At 37.1% G+C, this 22,073-nt stretch overlaps 1 protein-coding gene across 14 annotated transcripts in view; it reads right to left on the bottom strand.

Moving 5' to 3' along the window:
- The window catches only part of MRTFB (myocardin related transcription factor B), an 80,056-nt gene that overhangs the window by 36,099 nt on the left and 21,884 nt on the right, over positions 1–22,073 (bottom strand). For 10 of the 14 annotated variants that reach the window (XM_054842519.1, XM_054842531.1, XM_054842522.1 and 7 more), the window contains one exon: positions 20,980–21,146. In XM_054842519.1, the coding sequence (XP_054698494.1) occupies positions 20,980–21,133 (154 nt within the window). In that variant the 5' untranslated portion in view covers positions 21,134–21,146. Of the gene's footprint in view, positions 1–6,045; positions 6,401–20,979; positions 21,147–22,073 lie in introns of those variants that run through there. The other 4 variants (XM_054842523.1, XM_054842530.1, XM_054842529.1 and 1 more) reach the window with 1 other exon arrangement.

Raw genomic sequence — 22,073 nt, 5'->3', positions numbered from 1 at the left:
AATGTTTATCGTGGGTTCAGTCTTCAAAACTTTCACATATGCCAGGGTATCATTTAAAAAAATAAAATATTTTACTTATTTTTACTGTTTTTCTTAAAAAATTCCCTTACTTATTTTTGTATACCTTTAATATTCTTTTTCCATTATTGTATATGTGATTTTTCTACTAAAATTATCTCCAAAATAATTTAAGAAAAGCAAAACAGCCTCTGATGCATACTCATTTTAAGGAATTATTCAGTCGTACTTTCATTTCAGCTTAGAAATGTTCTGGATAAATGCAAAGCATGTGAGTGGAGACTACTGAGGGCCATTTCAGATAATCTCTTCAGAATTCTGGAGGGAAACCCTGCAGGACCTCCAAATCTTTTAAATTACACCACTGTGATTTAAAGCTTTTGTCTGTAAGCCAGTAATTACGTACACATAACTGTTTCCAGAAGTAACATCATCATACTGAAAGTCAAAGTGAAAAGCTAGATGGGAAAGATAGCTAAATGTTAACCTAACATTTAAAACAAAAATACAAAGCATAACAATATCGTCAATTGAGAAGCTTAAATGACTAGTATATAGGACAATCTGTATTGTATCCTATTGCTATGGAACACGTTGCTTAGAAACAAGCCAGAACACGAGCCTTCCAACAAACTACCAGAATGTCTGTTGGGATGAAAAAAAAAAAAAAAATATATATATATATGCACACACACAAACATGTAAAAAGCAAAATCTATACTTTTCACAATTCTGTTTAAATCTTTACAATGAGAAAAAAAATCACTAGCATCTTGGGTGGAAAGTCTGAAAAAACTAAAGCTTACAAGTATTCTGTAAAATTGCATACCTTAAGGATATTAACAATAATTACATCTTCTAAACCTGCAAGTTTAGTACAGTCTTCTGATTTTTTAAAAAATAATTTGCATTTCCTCAAATACTACTATCAGCCAAGAAGTGTGCCATCAAGGGACTCATGAAACTTGCGATCAAATTCTGCATCTACTGCAGACTTGCTTTGTGATAATTTGGAGCGTATTACACTGAATGATGACAGATGATTTCCAGCCAAGCCCTCTTAAGAAGGCACTACCTCCATTTTCCATGCTTTTCCTAAGCACAGTAGAACCAGCAAACAAAATGCATACTCAGGCAGATCCTCCACCTCACAAGATTACATATTAATTCAAAACACTGAGGAAGGTGGATTTACACTAAGATGCCTGATTGCAAACTAGGATGTAAGCAATGGCATTGTGTCAACTCTGCTACGTAGATAACATCACCAGATTTCTGCAGATGTTTGCTCAGTGGATGAGTCGGATCACTTACAGTGACAGCGACGTTGCTGCATTAAAACAGACTTTGCATTAAAAGGCTGAGGCACATACATGCTGTGTTGGATGCTCTGTCAAAGGAAAGAAGAAACTTCCAGCATAGCAACAAAACACTGATTTCAGAGCGTGGTTTCATAACTTAATGTGATCTAGGACAGGATTACTGATGAAAAGACAATGGTCTCTTCCTCCCTCCAACCCCAGCTGCTTCATACCAACAGTGGCAGAGGTGCCGCCTGTCAGGGCAGCGCTCTGATCTGCTGAAAACTAACACTATTGAAACGAACAGTCTTCAGTAGTACCTGTTCACTGATCCTACTCACTTCAGGGCGGCACAATTACTAACGCCAACACAAGAAAGAGGCTGGCAGTAAGCAGGGTCGGGCTGGATGAGACTACACCTACTGCTGGCAGGAGCAGCCTTAATCCTAACCTTTTATAAAACCTTTAAGAAATCTTCTAGTTGCCATAGCAGGTTTCCTTAGAACTCTTGGTTAGCCACTGTATGCTCCCATTCTATACAGATTACATACAAAATCAAATTAATAAACTGCGGCCTTGGTTTATCAAAGCATTTAAGAATATGTCTATTATAATGTGATTACCATATATTTATTATTCATTTAAGTACTACATTGATAAAGAAAATTTTGCAGAATAAGTGCTGATTTACTTGTAAGACATACAATTATCCCACTGTCATTAAAGAGACTGTTTATGGTAGATACATGAAGTTAAGAATTTAACACAGCCTCACAGGATCAGTACACTGAATTTATAGTGCTTCCTTTATTAACTAAGATGACAGGCATAGTACTTTTTCTCCGATATTTTTCTCATTATCTGTGTCTCAAGAAACATACCTGATAAGACTGCCACTGATAAGGGGTCATAAAAACACCTCTGAACACCATATAACAAAACTTAAAGCTTTTTTAAAAAAACCCAACAAAACCAGTAAACCAACAGTAGAATCTCTAAGTCTAACATGCCACCTCAGGAGAGCAGTGGAGGTCAAGAGTACTCGACATGCCAGCAATAGCAGGAAATCTGTTAAATAAACAATTCTCATGCAATATTGATTTGATTGCAGGGGAGGAAGGGAAGAAATCCTTCCTGACTAAATTTGGTAATCTATTAACTAGACAGAATGAAGACATTTCCAGCAAGCACCTGAAAAATCCCTGTGCTTCACTCATTCCACCCTGTATCCTGTTTCTAGTACTTGCCAGTCTCCAGTTCCTCCCAAAACAGTAAAATTAAAAAGCAACACAAATCCAGGAAAGAAATTATGTTTCAAGGTGAAAAGAAAATTTCCTCCCTGCTTAGTTTTTACTTACAGTAACCTGCAGGCAACTGGTAACTTTGAAGCTCAGCTTAATATATGAAAAATATGGTATGAACAAACTGGGATCCAATCTCTTTTTAGATCCCACCTGGGATAGCACCGTACTGGTTTGTTTCACCAATTTAATACTGTGTCTTCAAGGGTTCTGCATAGTCGTACGCTCTTGCAGGAGTTCATATTAAACCAATTTAAGATACAAGGCAAGACTTCCTAAATTCACTTCACTACTGAGTTAGAAACCTTCTAATCTGCAACTTAAATATAATTCCTAATGTATGCATTGTTGATGATACTAACTCCTTCTTACTAACTGTACACAGAATGTCCTGATTTCATTCAAGAATTTTCACTTGAATTTTCTAAATATTTTGGCCACTTACTTGACATTAGAAATCAATGCCACAGGAATTTCTAAAACAGCTGTTTAGTTACCACTGTATTAGCCTCAGAGCCAAAAAGTATTTTTGTTTATTGGTCATACAAAAGGTAATTTTGATAAAACAGATAAAATTAAGAACTGTTTTAACACAACAGACAATATGTAACAATCACATATGAGTTGTTTATAAGATAATAGGGTAAAGAAGATTTCCTCCTGTGCTATATGATGCTATAATGTGTATCTTCTAAGAATATTCATTAGTCTAAGCAAAGAAAAAAAAAAAATCATCCTTGTAATCTAACCTTCCAATGCCCTTAATATTAATTTGCTGAAGACAGTGTTGAGATTTGTGTTTTCATCAAAAGTTTCTTGCCTTATAAAGAAATACTAAGTAAAAAAAGAACTGCACCTAACAATTCTCATTGTTCTCATTCTCAAGGTACTCACTGCTGAAATAAGCACACTGTACTATCTCTAGGTTTTTAGATTTATCAAACTCTGCAAAATAGACTGTGAAGTAAAGGCTGTAGCACCTTCTGAATTACTTGACCTCTATGTACATCATCTGGGTTTGCCAACAGAATTAAATTTTTCATTTTTGCAATTTTAGCCATTCACAGATGGTATTCCTAAGTATTTTTGTGTCCTAACAAAAGATGGTTGATGGTTCAGGTGGCAGAACCAGTCACATCATCATTTGAATTACAGGAAAAAGAAAGAAAAAAAAAAGATAGAATGCCACAAGCTAATTTAGAATATGCTGTTCTGTAAAATAAGTGTTTTAATGTTATCTACAGTGTTATTTAAATAGGATGAAATTAACAACTGCAATTGAATTTTTAAAAATCTACAAAATACCCGAACTACACATTGTGTAATATTATAAACCGAAAAGGTGAAGCTCTGTTTTAGTGTCTATAGATGCAAATAAAGCAGATTTGCAATGTTCTCATTCTATACACTACAAGATGGAAAATGCTTGTTTTTTCTAAACTTTAGAAAGAGGAAAGGCTGGAAGAGGAGATCCTGTAGCCGTCCATACTCTCAAAAAGAGGTTCATTATTTTAATTTATAGGCTGCCAAATTTAGGATGGATAAAAGGATAAACCATATTCACTGGGGAAAAGTGAAAATGGAGAAAAGGTACTAAAACAGAGAAAAAGAAGCAAAGATAGCAATTGTGGAAAACAATTATATCTTCTTTTATGCACTGAATAATTTAAACTCTAAAATATTCATGAATTTAGAGTGGAAGAGTGTCCCATAATTGCAGGTTTTTTGCTACTCTGACAGACCATCATTATTGTAGTGTACATTCTTTCATCCACTTTCTACGTAACCGACATATTCAAAGAAGAATGAAGATTATTACCGTGGTTACTTATTAGCCTACCTACACTGTCCACCACGCTTGTTTTTTCACATCTTTCTCCCCTTTATTTCTTGGTAGCTTAGATTAGTCAGGGGTTTTTTTCCTACAGTATTTCCCACAACAGTATGCTCACTCCTCTGTCCCTCTCAACTTGGTCACCTTCTTTCTTTGTTACTGTTGCCCCACAGAGATTCAGGGGTAGCAGCCTCAGGTTTAACTGGGCCTGTTTGGAGGTGCAAAGCAAACACCATGAAAAAGAAGCCACTGTTGGCCCTTTCTCTTCAATCACTGTCTTTCAATCAGTACCTTCCTGCTGTAAAGCAAGCAGAACCGTTACGCGCTCAGCCACAGCCCCATGCGTCAACACTCGACTTGTTATTATCTATCTTTCCAATCAGTAAGAAACCTTTGGTATCTGTACCTTATATATATATAAAAAAAAAAGAGCTAAGTAAAGGGATTTTTTAAATAAACTGTCAGTTACTGGATTCAATAATGAATACGGGCTGTCTTTTGCTGTTTTAAACATTATTAAGATCCAAGTTTAAAAACAAACAAACAAAACCCCAAATCAAACCCAGCATTTAAATTCTGAGAAAGACATGATCTCATGTAGAAAGAGGAAAACCAGCAGTCTTGTCACAACACCCAGGAAGAAATCTCTGAATCACCAGACAATCCAGAGCTATCTGGAGTAAAAGCCAAGGCAGAGCGCTATAAAGGGAGAGAAGGAATTTTGTCTACTACAAATACAGTTTCTGACTGATTAAGAAGTTGGAGCTTGAGTCTGCAGAGAGCCTGGTATGTTAACATACACCAGTTAAACTGCTCTGTGCATGGCCGGCAGCTGACCTCAAGAGGTCTCTTCCTTCTCCTAAACACCGGCCAGCTAGAAGGAATAAAACAGTGTCCATGTCTCAGCAGTATTACTGCCACTGCCTAACGAATACTACTTCAGATGAATCTGGTATAGCACCATTTGTCAGCTTTAAATAACATTCCAAATATCCTCAGACTATTGCTATTTTACAAACTAATGCTTGTGCATTACATCAATTTAATGCACAATCTAAAACCAATTCTTTAAGGAGACATAACGTAATTTGAAAAGCATACATCTGGAAAGCAGAGTCAAATCTAATTTAAAGCATGAGGGGAGAAGGGAATTCTAGAGAAAGACAGCTGAGAAAAGCACTGTGGAAAATGAGATAGTAATACATGTCTAAAACTAAAGGTTTGTGGGGTTTTCTTTTTAATATTGCAATATTTAATGACATTCATTTCATTATATTTATTTCAATAGCAACATTTTGAAGCATTTTGTGCAATATTTACAGGATAATTTCAGAGTATTTCATGAATTGAGCACTAAATGCTACTCTGAAAAGAGTACTTACTCATTTTTCTTCGTATTACAATTTCTATCAAGCTATTATCATCGTTATCTTAATAGTTTCAGGAAAAAACTAAAAGTAGCTTTTAGACATTTTAAGAGGGAAAACAATATCCAATTTAACGTACAAAAATCCTTCCTGAACATACAGCATTACACCACAAATGCCCAGTACTTTTGCATTTTCTGTCCCCCAACCAGCAAGTGACTGACCTTCCTTGAGACTTTTCTGGCTGTTCGCCTCAAGGCATTCCTTCTCCTTCAGTGGCTTAACGTCTCCTGCAGGTAAAATCTCGGAAAAGCCCTGTTGCTGCTTCTTAGAGCTATCGATCATGATGAGAATCCTTTAGAATGGCAACATCCAGCACAGGAAAAAGAGGTATTAATTTGTCACCGAGCAGAACACTGCTGTCCCAAACACTGCTTCCAGGTCCCTCCTCCTAATAAACAAGCAATTTCATCTTTTTGCAGCCGAAAACAGCCATCATCCTTCACTTTCTAGGTTGACCTGCAGTATGCTCAGTCTGCTTTGGAGCCTGTAACTCACTGAGACGGCAGGCACAGAGGATGTGAAGCAGAACTCCCAAATCCCACCTCTTTTCCCAGACAACCACTCCCCCCTTTCCTTCAGTTACGCTTGCTTCCTCTGCACATTCGTGTTACAATATGCGGCTTGATGGTCAATCATCTGACAAAGAATGAGTCAAGCAGTTAAAAATAAATCCAGCAGTTGCTGAAGGAGCAGCATTCACTGATACCCAAGACAGACTACTGCTGAGGACTCTCTCCCTTTTCCCCTGTTCCTTCTCCCTTCCCCCACTGCTCTGAACACTGCTGCAGGCAGCAGAAATACTTTATTTTTGCCTGACTGGCACATTCATTACTCATTAAGTTTCACCAGTAAACAGAGCTGCACGTTGGCATTTGAAAAAGTTATGCTGAGGAACCTTGCCACCCGCCCCAGCCCCAGGTCTTGTTTCAGAGAAATTTCCTTGCAGTATAAGAGAAGTATAAGAGAGATTCTGTTCCTTGTTGTAAATATCTAAACCCCAAATACCTTATTATTTTCCTTTTTGCATTACAGCCACACATCTCATTATTCCCAACAGCTTTAGGAGTATTTCCTCCCACAGCTTCTGATCTGCCATTCTCTCCAGCATATCCCACTTATCTTACATGAGTCATCAACTTCAGTGTCAACCTGGAAGGTTTTGGCGAAAGGGATCCCCTCCAACTGTCTGGCATTGGCCATGAGGGAACGGCAGACTAGTTTGCATTTCATGTACTTACAGAGAATAAACTATACATAATTTTAAGTAGCCACTACATGTCAACAAGTAGCTCTAGCAGGAGCATTTTCCCTTCCCTTTGGCCTAAAAATGCCGTAATTACACATATTTTCCACATCCCTACGTTATATTTTAATCCTTCAGCCTGAAATTATAAAGCATATCTCCACTCAGAAAAACTGCTTCATTTTTATGGCATCAGATTTGAAAAGATCAATATACAATAACAAACATCCAATGCAGAACTTCAGAAGCAGAAACTAGAAAAAAAAAAAAAATAATCATCTTGCCTCTTTGGATCCTTCCACAAGACAATCATTCAACACCGACTCTTCACCTTAGTGATGCACTCCTGGGGCAGGGAACTGATACCGTGGGGCATGGGGCTGCCCGGGGCAGCCAGCAGCACTTGAAGGTCTCTCCCTATCTTCCTACTGCTGGGAGAAGGGAGACCTTGCTCTACTCAGAATTGCAGATTGAAAGGAGACATGAACTTACTAGGCCGTATCAACTTGTTGACATCTAAGGAGCTGAAAATACAGGGAAAAGAAAAACTCTTGCAGCATAAATGATTTGAAGCAGCTCTCCCAGCCTAAACATTTGTTGTTTGCACATCATTTGTATAAAAATTATCAGCTTAAATTAGGTTTTGCTTAAATACAAATTACAGGCTATTCCAATACATCTGCTTTTGCAGTGATTTTTACTGAACACAAGAAAAAAAAAATACTGTGGAAGAGCTCCTTCATAAATCAAACTAACTTCCTCACTGCCTGCAGCCAGAACATCTACTATGCATAAGAAACAAAATTACTGTTGAGAAACTCCACACATTCAGAAAAAAAATAAAAATCCAGACAAACAGAATATAAACACATACTGCTTAAGAAATCTATATGAAAATTGGAGACAGTCAATAAGTAGAATCCTACACAGTTGTGGATATACCAGATTGTAGCTCCACATTTTTCTGGTGCCAACAATTTGGATGGATTAATTATATCCTAACAGTATAACAATATGTAACAGCAGAAATTGTTGTATGGGAAGGGCACAGTGCATTTCACACATTTTCTGAAAAATCAGTACTTTGGTCTGAAGCAATTTCAAAATGATTCAGAGAACAGAGTATTTTGAAATTTAAAAAAAAAAAAATCAAGATAAGGAAGCGTGTAATCAAAGAACCCAAGGAGTAATACATTATCCTTCGAATGTCATAGTTCTGAAGGTAGTTCTATCCGTTCCTATCTGTTTATAGTGGTTTATATAAATTAAAAGTGTCCAGTGCTCAAGTGAATGCTGGATCACAGTTAGGTAACAGCAGTTTAAGCCTTCATGAATGTTCTCACCTGTTCAGAAAGATAAGCTTTAGTAGCATAGAGTTCCTGCTATCCACTCCTCCCCTTTTTCAAGGGTACCCAACTCCAGAGAATTTACAGAAACAAATATGCTTATGCTTCAGCCACTTGGAGTTAAGCCTAGTATTTTGCTTCAAATTCACCTCCCAGTTCAATACAAGCTAACATACAGATTAATATTTTAAAACACTGTCCTGGTTTCAGCTGAGAGGGTTAATTTTCTTCATAGTAGCTAGTATGAGGCTATGTTTTGGATTTGTGCTGGAAACAGGGTTGATAATATAGAGATGTTTTTGTTATATAGACATGTTTTTGTTGTTGTTGAACAGTGCTTACACAGAGCCAAGGCCTTTTCTGCTTCTCACGCTGCCCTGCCAGCGGGATGGCTGGGGGTGCACAAGAAGTTGGGAGGGGATACAGACAGGACAGGTGACCCCGACTGACCAAAGGGATGTTCCATACCATATGATGGCATGCTCAGTTTATAAGGAGCTTGGGGAAGAGGAAGAGGGGGGGCGGCAGTGTTCGGAGTGATGGCGTTTGTCTCCCCAAGTCACCGTTATGCGTGATAGAGCCCTGCTTTCCTGGAGATGGCTGAACACCTGCCTGTGATGGGAAGTGGTGAATGAATTCCTTGCTTTGATTTGCTTGCGTGCACGGCTTCTGCTTTACCTATTAAACTGTCCTTATCTCAACCCATGAGTTTTCTCACTTTAACTTTTCCAGTTCTCTCCCCCATCCTGATGGGGAGGAGTGAGCGAGCGGCTGCGTGGTGCTCAGCTGCCGGCTGGGGTAAAACCACGACAAACACCTTTAAGAAGTCGATCAAAATCTCAATGGTAATTTGCAAATAACTTTATGAAGAAAAGCAAGAACCACAGAATTTATGGAAAGTAAGAATGATGAAATTTTTGTGCAGGCTAGGAGAGATGCTCAAAATGATGCTGTGTATTTTCTATGTAACCAAATACGGTAGTTGCCAATAAATGCTATGCAATATTGAATAGTTGGGGTGGAGGCAGACGTAACAGCTGAAGAAGAAGAAAAGATACCTTGGAAGAAGAAAATAGTTTTTGTTCAGATTGTCAATACTGAGAACGCCTGGACATTCTGCCCAGGGAACAGTTTCTCTTAAATCCCTGCATGAAGAATGACATTTATCCCCCACATCATGAAAAAAGACTCATATTCCAACAACATCTTATTTTCCCAGCAGTCTTGAATACACATTAATCCAAGCTCAACTGATAATTTGGATCTACTGGTTACTTGAGTGATCAACACTATAGTTTTACTATTTTTAGTGATAAGGCTTCAAAGAAAAAATAATCACCATGTCTCAACACGTCTACTAGAAAAGTTTAAAATTCTGAGACCGTTTCACAGGCACCTGGGGGCAACTCACAACTGCTGGCTCAGCAGCTGTAGCTGCAGCACTGTAACATGGGAAAGTGCATGTTTTCATGACTTTCTCACATTCCTAAGAACTGTACTAGAAGGAACAGAAACACTGATTAGCACATTCAAGTACTAAATTCATCTGCTAACTAACAGCACGAAGGTGTCCTCCAACCACGAGCAGGTCCCGTGTGAATCAAGGCAAACTGCCTTCTCGTGATCCCCAGAGCCAATCCACCTGCCATTTAAGGTCTCCCTTTTCCCTGCTAAATAAAATAAATTTGTAACTCTCCTAGAACGGTTCATGTATGTTCTTACCTTTGACTGCTAAAGCACCATACCTAATTCTTAGATTTATTTATGCACTTTAAATTCAGATAGTAATTTTTTAAGCTCTTGCACAATAGCAGAAGCCTTGTCATCCTCCACCAACACCATGTTGATACTTTAAACATACTTCCTATGTTTGGATAGGATCAATCTCCAAGGTCATCATTCTGACAGATAAAAACTGCTTTGTGCAGCAGTTACTGTCATTGTTGCTTTTAAAGGATACTGATTTCACGTTTATCTTAAAAGAACTGGTGAAAGACTTCAGTGGTGGGAACTTAATACTTTCCCATTCAAATTACCCATTTGATCCTATAACTAAAAATCCTTTACAGTATTACTGAAACAACAGCAACTTGTTTGTTCTCTGACTACTCTTCAAAGCCTGTTCTTTATTTTAGCATTTATACAATAAATAGAACACAACCCATGAAATAAAAAATATAAACAAAAAAAGCTTGGGGTCTTTCAACTGGACTCAGTTTGAAATGCTTTTGTTGTCAGTTTCTAAAAGGCAGCTGGAATTTGGATTGCCATTTGAAATTGATGGCATTATTAAAAAACAGGCCAAAAAACTTTTTCAAATTGCTAAATTTTCATCTCTTCTGATACTGTGTACTTAAATACATAAGGTTTCATAATAAAAGAAAGAGAATACTCATTTATAAAGTAAATATTGGATGTATAACCTCTCTGATTTGAACATATACCTGTTTCCAAAGAGCTATTTTTAACAGTACAAATAGCTAAACGACACCAAGGACCATACAAAAACCTGTAATGAGCTAGAAACAAAACTGTGGCTGAAACACTAGTTTCTATCAAACAACAAAAGTGTCTCTTTCAGCTAAGAGAAAATCTTAAGCGGTATATGTTGTATCTATCAACTACAGGCTTAAACTCAATTACAAACAGCATCAGTGTATGAAAACCAAAGTAAAAGATACACAACAAGCTTTTTGTTTCAATAAAAATCAAATCTGTTGGAATTCTCATACTCTTCAGAGGGTAGAAGTACCTCTCATTTTAATTTCAGTTTAAGTTGTATATATTGTATACAAGTGGGTGAAACGAACAAAAAAGGCTTCAGAGTGGAACATCCCTGTCAGTTCCATAAACCAAAATCCAGTAACATCTCATTTCATAGCAATATATTGCACAAGATTTTCATAAACATTTGTTTGCTTTTAATCTAAGCTAATCAATGGTTTTTCTTTCCATCCTCCTGCAACACAGACTTTGAAGTGTTCTGCCAACCTTCAGCCTACAGAAGAAGCACTATTTAAAAACAGGAAGGAACTAGTACATATTCGCCAAAATCACAATGTACAGGAGGAAACAATGCAGCAATATTGTACCCTCCACAGGGCCTGTTCGTCTGCCACACAGAACAGATCCATTATCCTTTGAAGTATCAGTGATATGGTGAGTGAGATCACAAACCGTGAGCAATTTTACAACCTCATTAAACATGAAGTAACTAAGCAACAATTGCTTTAACAGTACATTACCATTCTTCACATCATATGGAGCTCATTTTTTTGAAATCCCATTAAAAAAAAACCCCTACAGATGAATTTAAACTCTATAAAAAAAAATTTAAATTAGAACAGCCTTAGGTATTTAATCTATTTCGCTACCACAAAATTTTGAAGTGGGGAAAAAAGCTTACTTACTCAAACATTTATTTTATCTTGGCTTTACGCACACTTGAACTTCTTGGTCATTTATTATTGCGTTAGGATAACCCAGTTCATCACTGTGTAATCACTTCTTCACATAGGAAAGTAGCGCTCTGACTACACAAACTAAACCATTACTTTAAATAATCCCTGCTATCGTTTATTCTATTACTTCCTTAAACAGTAAGAATGTTACCTCAAACCATTAAGGTTTTTTGCTTTGGGGTTTTTTGTTTGTTCCCCTTTTGGGCCCCCCCCAATTGCCACCTACAATAGATTTCTATTCTGCCTTCTCATTTTGGTAAAAGAAAAAAACCCTTTTTTTCCCTATACCAGTACCTATGTTCTTTGCTTTGAACACTTAAGACATTTGTCAAACAACTCAGCAGTAAATCTCATACAGAGAGTCTTATGCATGTATTTAAGATAAATATACATCCCCAAAACATAAGTCTCTCATCTTCATATTCTTTTGCTAGTAAAAGGTCAAGTATATATTTCTGTTTTTTTCAAATATTCAACTGAAAAATGTGAGTAGTTTTTGAAATAGCACTGTGTGTTATGCTGTAACTAAGGAATTACCTCAGAAGGACTGGAGACTTTTGCCTATATTCTCCACCATTGTGGTAACAAAGACCCAAACAATTCAAATTATGGTCACCACCTACCATCAGTTACTCTTCCCAGAAAAATGCCAAACACATACAGTGAGATCAAATTTGTAAGTCTGCATCTTCTACTCCTCTTCTCCCACTAAAACCTGCACAAATTCCTTTTAAGGGAAGACATATGTTGGCAGTGTTCGCTGTTTAAATCAAAATTCCCTACCATTCAGCCCATATAGACACCTAAATAAGTTATTAAATATTTCAAAATTTAATATGTAATATACATTAAAATATACTTTTATATATGTGTTTAACTGCATATATATATTTATAAATGCAATTTTTTAAAGGACAATATTTGCTCATCTACCATGCTACCTTTGATTTGCAAAAGGCTCATATAATAAGTACTGCACATCAGTTACCAGTTCTGTTTGCGCTACGTTACCTTCTTGTAGTAGCTGTATCACAAGCTATCATTTCAACGATAACTTACATAGGTAGGATTTAGCTCTAACACTTTAAAACAATTATACAGTGGAATTTAAAATTAACTCAATATTCTTTTCTAGCTATGCATTTAGTTATCCACAAGGAATTTCAGGAGAAAAAAGTCAGAATAAGACAGTCTGATCAAGAGATCTCTTTAAAGAAAAACATAGTTTCCATATCTCCTGTAATCACTCAAATGCCAAGCCCTCTAACGATCTTTTCATATATACCAGATGCCTTAAATTGAGTCAGTCACAGGTCATATCTCCCATGTTAATCTCTTCACAATGAGCAGATAATTAAAAAAAAAATAATAATCTATAAATCAAACTAAATGACAGAATGTTTGTTTAGAAGTTTACCAAATGGAAGGACCCTGCTGGAATTCTTTCATGTAGCCTGTGAAAATGTCAGAACATATTCCATTTGAGAGGTCACAGTCTCTAGAGAGCTCTGAGTTTTGGCCTGTATGTTTTTTCACATGCTTTAATATTTGAAAATTGTTCCTTGTAGACACTGACTGATGCCCTGGGAATGCTAGGATTGTGGGAACTGGCAGTACCAATGACAAAGACAGACTTACTGGGAAATCAGTACCTACTCAGTTTGCGCTCTCATCTCATGACAGATAAGACAACATTCAAATATTTACAGGGAAACCAAAAGAATTCACACATTAAAAGACATTTGTTTTTTCTACTGACACTGTTTAAAAAAACCCAAACAAACCCAAACAAGCCCCCCCCAAAACCACAAAACCAAAACAAACTCCCCCAAAAACCCCACAGCACCCCAAGAACCCCACCAAAACACAGAGACAAATATATATTAATTACAATATGCTGTGTGTTCTTACAAAGGATTATTTAGGAGAATACTTGCACTGGATGTTCCATGGACTATTAAAACCTTAATAGAAAGACAAATCACAGAATTGCTGGTTGGAAGCAACCTCCTGAGATCACGTAGCCCAAGCCCCAGCTCAAGCGGGGTTAACTGGAACAGGCTGCCCAGGAGTGCCCGGTCAGTTTTTAATATTTCCATGGATGGAGATTCCACAATTTCTCTGGGCAACTATTCTTCTACACATACACATTATATATACACTATACTATACACACACACACTTCTATTGTAAACTTATATAAATTCTACACTACTTCCATATCTAGATAGGTCTTTTAGAATATACTTACTTTGTGGGTTTTTTGTTGGGTTTTTTTTGTTTGTTTTTGTTGTGGGGGTGGTGGTGTTAATCTGAATATCTGTATGCTGTTTTCCAGATCTCATTGCTTTCAGCTTAGTGACTATGGAACTGTTGAATTTAAGTTGACATTTCCAATTATTTTCTGTGCCAATCTACCACTTTAATCAGAACCAAGTTTTCCATTTGTTGTTCTCTAGTCTTCCCACTAGCCATCTTTTCTCCACTTTATCTCTCCAAACTCTCTCAAGAAAATAACTTCTAAGCACAGTAACCTACCTATGTACCATTTGGACAGGGAAAAAATACACCTAATCACAGATCTCAAAAGAGTGGAAAAAACCTGTTGTACATAGATACGAGGAGAATGTCCCAAATTTCACTTCATTCCCTGTATCAAATTTGCAGCTTCAAATCTATTAACTGCACAGAGGATGAAGAATTTGTTCAGAAGCCATAAAGCTATGCCAAGAATGCACGTTACCAGTGCTACATAATGAGGGAGTGGAAGATAAGCGATAACAGGCAAACTAATATACCCACAACTACTTTTTTAGATGCCAGAAAAATTCCCTTGGTTCATCAAATTTATTTAGGTAATATCATTAGGTTAACTGTAATGTAGATTTCATTCAGTTATCTTGAGAACTGTCTCCCAGCTGGCTCAACTGGTCCCTTAGGAGGACTCAATATACACCATATGGAGTGTTTGTTTTCATTTTGGGTTTGTTTGGTTTGTGGGTTTTTTGGGAGGGGAAGGGGGGGGAAGTTGTGGGGGTTTTGTTTTGGTTTGGGAGGTGGAGGGGGTGTTGCATCTTCACCTTTATTGACTACAGTTCCCCACAAGCCCTCATGGCCCCATAGGAAGCTGTCATTCTCATCTGACCTTCAGTGCCTCAGGGTCTTTGCTCCTGAATGTCATGGTTCTCATGCAGCCAGAGGCACTCATTTCTTTGGGCTAATTTCTTCTAATAGAGATTTTTACCAGTCTTGCTTTTAATTTTAAGATGATTGCTGTCCCAAGGCTTTATTCCTGACAAAACATCCAAGACACTTAGCTCTTTTCTCAATTAACTCAGTTCTGCTGTACAGTATTAGCTGCTAGCCATCAAAGAGCGAGATCTAGCATATAGCCATGGTAGGCAAATTGCAACCTTTTCTAGCCTCCTCCAGTACAAGATATACAACCCCAAACAGAACCAGAATGCAATCCTGTATCTACTCCAGTTCTGAGATTAGAAAAGCAGACAGTCATTAGCTGCCATTAGCTGGAACAAAACTGTTTCTCCACACAATGTAGAGGATGGAGAACAGGCACGCTCACAAGCTGAAATTATTTATAGCCAAGACAAAGAGCTGAAGCTGGCCTACAGAGTGCTAAAGAACAGTCAATAGCCCATACAGGAGCAAACCCATCCTCTATACATTTTACGAGAATATAACTAGGCTCTCATCTGTGGATGATGACTGCACAAGAGTAACTTACATGTCTCTCTTTTTCAGAAACTAGTAGCCACTGTCACAAGGAGATTCTGGCACAGTGGGATAGTCAAGGAAGCCACTGCAAAGCCAAGAGAGATTGCTGTAAAACATAGAAGCTAGGACCTTTTCATTTTACAGGTGAAACAGCTATGATTGCACGGCTTCTGGTACCCAGACCTTCACATCTACCTCTACCAGCTAAAGTGGCATGCTCACCAATTCTGGGAAAGTACTAATTCAGCATGCAAAAAGCTTTGCTCATGCTGCATTTCCTTTTTTTTGAAGGTATCTGCATGTGCAATCCCTTCCCACCCCTTGGCTCTGAAACAGCAGGTTAAAAGGCTGCAAGCAGCATCATTCCCATCCACCCTCCTGCTGTCAGCAGCAGACAGCCTATCCTTCTCTCCCTTACCACCTCCTGGCTCTCAGACAGAAAGCTCGTGAAACTGTGGTACAGTGCGTGGGTAGCATATTGTTCTGACTAGTACTTCAGCTGTGCCATGCTGCCTACTACTCTGTCATTCTTCCTCCACTGCAGTCCAGCTAAACAACACCTAGTCATCAATTTTCTCCCTCCTGATCCCAAAGAAAGGCCTCATTTGTGTCTCTTCTCCCCCAATCACTGTCCTTCCTAAGGACAGCAGTCTGACTAAGAAAGCAAATACAGCATATATAATCTAGGAGCCTTCAGGCAGGGATGCAACCCAAGAGCCTCCTAAGGCCACAGCACTGTGTTTCCCAACTTCCATTTACGCGAGGAGTCCAACTGCTCACATGACAGACACGGACTATGCACCAGTGGTTGCCACTAGACTTCCAGAATCACAGGTGTGTCTTTGGTGTCCACTCAGTAGATGACAGTGTGAAAAGCAGAACCAATGAAAAGGTACGTTTTGCTGCTTTTTGGCAAGTGGAACAAGAGTTGGCCTCCAGAGAACAGGCACAATAATATGTTGCAATAAACAGGGCAAACGTTTACATGATCAATGCATTGCACGTATTGCCTAATTATCCAGAAAGATGCAGACTAATGAGAAACTCAAATCAATTTCACTAATAATCCAGTATTGCCCATAGCCATTAACTTGAAAACGGCTCAAAAGAAAAAGGAGAATCTTAAAATTGCAACAGTCCAAAAGACCAACATACAATATCCTGGAAAGATGATTCTTTGTTATTACACCCAAATACATACACAAAGTTACCTTCTATAAACAGTTTGTTATTTTAACCCCAAATAATTGTTTGCTTTAGAGATGGTTCAGTTGAAGTACTTCAGCCCTGCAATAAAACCCTTATCTAGCACATCAGCTTGAAACCTTTATCAGCTTGAAAACTCCCATTACTTGCCCTGCTATTAAAATACGAAGCACTAATTGGTTAGTATTTGTGTTTCACAGAATTTTTATGATGGAAGCCATCTGTCTGAAAAATGACATTTGAAAAGACAAGAATATGTTGCCCTTCTCTCCCTCACTCCCCAAAGAAATTATCTGTTTGTATTTAGTCAGGGAGTAAACACCTGCATGTGGTAAATGGCTGAAGAAGCTTGAGATGCTCTTGCCCTCTAACTGTTTGTTATTGATCCTCTACTGGAAGTTACACCCTCTTCAACAGAGTTGTCACAGCATGTAAGTGTTCCTTTGTCGACTCACGGGAGCTTAATGTAACCCATTCGATTTTGCGCCAAAAAATACGGAGCTATCCTCACCTGAACGTTATGCTAGCTTAGCTGTATGACTGTGATCTCTAGGGGCAGACTGGGCAGGGGAAGAAGAGTAAAATGTACAAAAAAAAAAAAAAAAAAGACAAAGTAGTAACATCTCAAATGACTGTTGGCTCACCAGGCACGCACTTGCAATTTCATTGCTTGTTTCTGTTACTCTGCTGTGATTACCTCCATGTAAAGCAAAACCAAACCCAAGTATAAGCCTCCCACACTTCTAGTGTCACTGGAAAAGCTTCAAATGCAGTTTCTGTACTAACTTGTGCAAGCCCGTTTAATGACAATATGCAGAACAATACTAGAATAATTCAGCCGACTACTGGACTACTGCCGAAAGACTCATTCAAGTAAACAAAAGGTTTAAAGGATCAGTACCAAAGCTCACAGTAAGCATAATGCTTCCTGCATAAAAAGTTTCAACAAAAAGCCCTTAAGCATTTCAGAATTTTTTTGTATTAAGTGCCACTATACTTCTGTGTACTGAAATCTCCTGTGCTTAAGACTTTATAAAATAGTGACATGTTAAAATACTCCTGAAGAAATCCAGTTTTGGTAAAGAGCAAAGACAAAAAGTATTAAAGCTACTTTTAATATGAACCCATCAAGTTCAAATTTTACTTTTACAAATTTTCTTCTTTCATAATTTCTACAAAAAATTTATTTTTAACCAAATTAACCAAAATTACTAAATCTGAAATTATGGGTGAGCAATAGTTTGGGTTTTTGTTGTTTTGAGAAAGCAATTTGAACACAAACATCCATTTCTTCCTGCAACAAAAGCAGCCAGCATAAAATCAGTAATTGTCAGATCTTCCACATTAAGGACAGGAAAAGAACTAGGAGGCGGAGGCTCCTCTTAAGTTCATTTAGGAATTATTCAAATATTACTAAAGCAGCATTCTCTCAGTGGCAGGATGCTTAAACCACATTAGAAAGATCTATAAAACTGAAAAGGATAGGAAATTATAGCAGTATCCATCAAACACTTCTTTATCATGTCTATCACACTGTATTCCTCAAAAAAATTCCTCCAATTATATGATTTCTCAATCTGCCTTGCTGGTTGTCGAGCTTTTTCCTTTTCAAAAGCAATAAGGCTGGGCTAATAATGGCCCTGAAAGCAAGGCCTAACCTTTTGGCCAAGCCCAGCCAGATGACTTAGTCTTGTCACAAAAGACACAGATGAAGTGAGGCCAAGGCCCATTACGTGAACTTCATACAATCTCTTCATCAAAGACGACATTAAAATGTTTGTGGGATGCCTGATACTTACAATGGACAGATGCTCAAAAGTACCCTAAGTCATAAGAGGAATTATAATAAATAATGAAGAGAAGAAGAACAGCGTAATGGTTCCTAAGTCAGCTGGCACAGAAAAGTGAGAGGCAACTTCTCAAATTACTCATTTCCCCCCCCCCCCACTACTTTATTTATGAAAATCTTCTCTGTTATTTCAAGAAGCCAGAGCCCTCAAGTATTAAAATCTCTTGCTGCTGCCTTTTCTTTGGAAAATAAACAAGCAGCAGATTATGTATGAAGACAATACAAAACCTACCTATAAAATATTTCACTAATTCATGAAAGCACAAAAATACTTTCAAATTATGGGAAGAATGCCTAAGAAAAGAAACAACTGTCCAACACAGAAGAACTAAAAATGAAAAGCTAAAGAGCAAACACTAGTAAGTTTAGCACCTGAAGCTGCCTACCTCATTTTACTGCTTGTTTGACAATTTATCTTTATTAGTAAAAGCAGGGAGATAACAAAACAATGAAATTAAGTGAAAGGGATAAATATGTAATTAACACAGTCATAGCAAGGTTCGTCAAAAGAGAAATTGACAAGCTTGCCATCTTAGAAGGAATTTTTCCTATTTAATTTAGTGCACTCTTGTGGTAGTAGCCTTCAGAAATGAAAAGGTTCACTTATTTAGACTCATAGATACCTATGTCATCCATTTCAGTTTTACAGGAGATTAAAACACAAAAAAATTTTCCAGAGGTATAATTACACACAGGATGCAAAATACCCCACTACATTCTCTCTTCCATGAGGTTTATGAATTTAGTGTTGGCATTTTTAGCCTTATTACCAAATAGCTTTCTTTAAATACATATTTCTGTTGCTTCTTTGATAAAATGGTAAAATGTAAGCTATCTTAAAACAAGCTTCTGGTATAAACATACTTATTACCAATTTAACATCAAACAGTAGCCAACAAAACCCAATGTCTCCCAAGTTACAATTTCTTTTTCTGCCTTACAAAAAATAATTCTCAAGGATGTAGAACTAAAGTATTAATAAATCAGTTGCAGATCCCTTAGTTTAAAATACTTTGAATATATTATATCTGTTAACATGGTATTCTCTATTTCAGGATCTTCATACATGGAAAAAAATAAGGAAGTAATTGTAAAAGACAAGGTCAAGTATTCAAAGAGGTTGTCATTCAACATTTATATAAGCTAAGCCTAAGTCTCTCCCCTACCACATTTTCCCTTGACATTTTTCTTTCTTGGAGTGCATATAATACTGAGGGTACGCGCACAAAGCAACATAGACTTAGTCCCTCATTGCGTAAACAGGAGCATCTTGGTTACAGACAACATTCCATGTCTTTCTAAAAGAGAGAATACCATGACTTGGACCTGTCTGCAGGTATTTGATACAGGTACAGCCTAGTAATATACATATCCTGATTTTTTTCTGCTTTAAAGCCAGGATATTCAGATAGTTTTCTTCTTATTAAATAATGCTTATATGACTATAACTGAATTAATAGCTAACTGTAGCTAAATTGATTTTAAAAAAATGCTTCAAAAATCAAATACTTCATTTACATAATTTCAATGTTCCCACTATTTATTACAAATACTGGAAAACAAATCTTCATTATTCAAAGATATTAGTGTGAGAAAACAAACACACACCACAAAAAACAAGAAGAAAGGTTCCTGCCTTCTCCCCAGTAAAAATGAACCTACAATTGGAATCAGACCTAATTCTTCCTGATGCTTACTGTAACAGTGGAAACACTTTTATGCTAAGTTGCCATGCCAACATCAACAACGAGGAAAGATATTGGAAAGATTCCCAAAATGTAATCTTATTTTTCTTTCGTTGTTCAACCTTAAACTATGTGGTGAATGAAACTTCCTGGGATACAATGTGAAACTTCAATTTTGTATTATTTTTGTGGAAAAAACTGTTCTTGTTCTCCCTTTTTGTCTGATAATAATACAACTCTCAAAACTATTTAATTAATACTTCTATTATACACTAGCTATGGTTTTAAAACTATTTTCAAATATAAACAACTCTATTCTATATGCCTCAACAAGGTATTCCAGTTGATGTTTTAAAGCCAGACTTACAAGCTGCCATAACAGGCGAAGCCGATCAGGACAGCTAGCTAGCTAACACTGTAGCACGTTAACTCTACATAATGTGGTTTGGGAAGAGCAAGTGAGGACAGTCAATTAACATTATTTGAAGAAATCAAACAAAGATCATTTGAAAACCATAGAAAGCATTTAATCAACGTAGAGAAAAGGAGAACAGTAACTTTTGCACTCACCATTCTTCCGTTCATTGAGAGGAGGTAAGTACTGATTGGGCTGTAACGAGAGTTCCTTGAACTCATGTGCCACTGCTTCGCTATGAGGACTAGGAGCAAGCCGTGGTAGTGATCCAGAGTCGTCCTCAGCATCCGCTGTCCCCGAGTGATCCATTGTGTTAAATCGTCTGGAGACAGGGAGAGCAAGCATTCTCTTAATCACACTACAGTTGATAAAACTAATAAAGAAAAAAAATATCATGTAGACACATTACTTTTTTTGTTCGATTTTTGGGTTTGGTCAGTTCCTTTGCACACAAAATTCAACTTTAAAATTATATATACATTATCTACTAAAGTTCCACAAATATCACAGGTTTGCAAAAAACCAGTTAAGCAGTGTATTTACAAGCAATTTAACAGTCATTTGGTTCTGAGAAGCAGGACAGTTTCTCTGCTCACTTTGACAGAAAAGTTACACAGTGTTAGCTCTCAATATGGATGTCCGGAGGCTCCTGTGCCCTACCTCCTAGCAAGTGACACAGCCCGTTTATCAGCAAAACATTCTTTTTCCTCAGTAGCTTATATTAGAGAATGCCGAATTAATATATGATAACATACAAACGGCTTTTCATATTTTGAAGCACTGCACAACTTTCCATTGGATCAAAAATCCACTTTGGTATTAATACAAGGCTTCATACCCCTGAAGAACTATACTAGAACTAGTTAGTCTTTAATCTCTCTGGCAAGGAAGGCTTTTTGCTGTTAATTTTTTCAAATTAATTTTATTGCATAGTAGCTACTTATTGTAAAATACAGAGTGGAATAAAAGCCCCAATTTATTGTTTCCTTCCTTACTATCATTAATGTGGTTCTTAATCCACAGTGAGGAGAAACAGAGTATGAATTACTGGTACAGGCTTTTTACAGCTCACAGAATTCTATCAAGTCATTAAAATTTCAATAAATCAATATGGACTTCAATTAAGTCCATCCCTGGATTCTTGGAAACTCGAACAATATGAAATATTAACAATCCATGAAGATCCATAAAAGTAAAGAAATGTCATCTTATTACAAATTGTTTATTTTTAGTTATTTTTCTTAAGAAA

This window comes from Grus americana, chromosome 15 (genome assembly GCF_028858705.1).
Source record: "Grus americana isolate bGruAme1 chromosome 15, bGruAme1.mat, whole genome shotgun sequence".
Taxonomy (NCBI): Eukaryota; Metazoa; Chordata; class Aves; order Gruiformes; family Gruidae; genus Grus; species Grus americana.
Note: the sequence above shows the minus strand (reverse complement) of the source record. Positions and strands in the feature narration are given on the sequence as shown.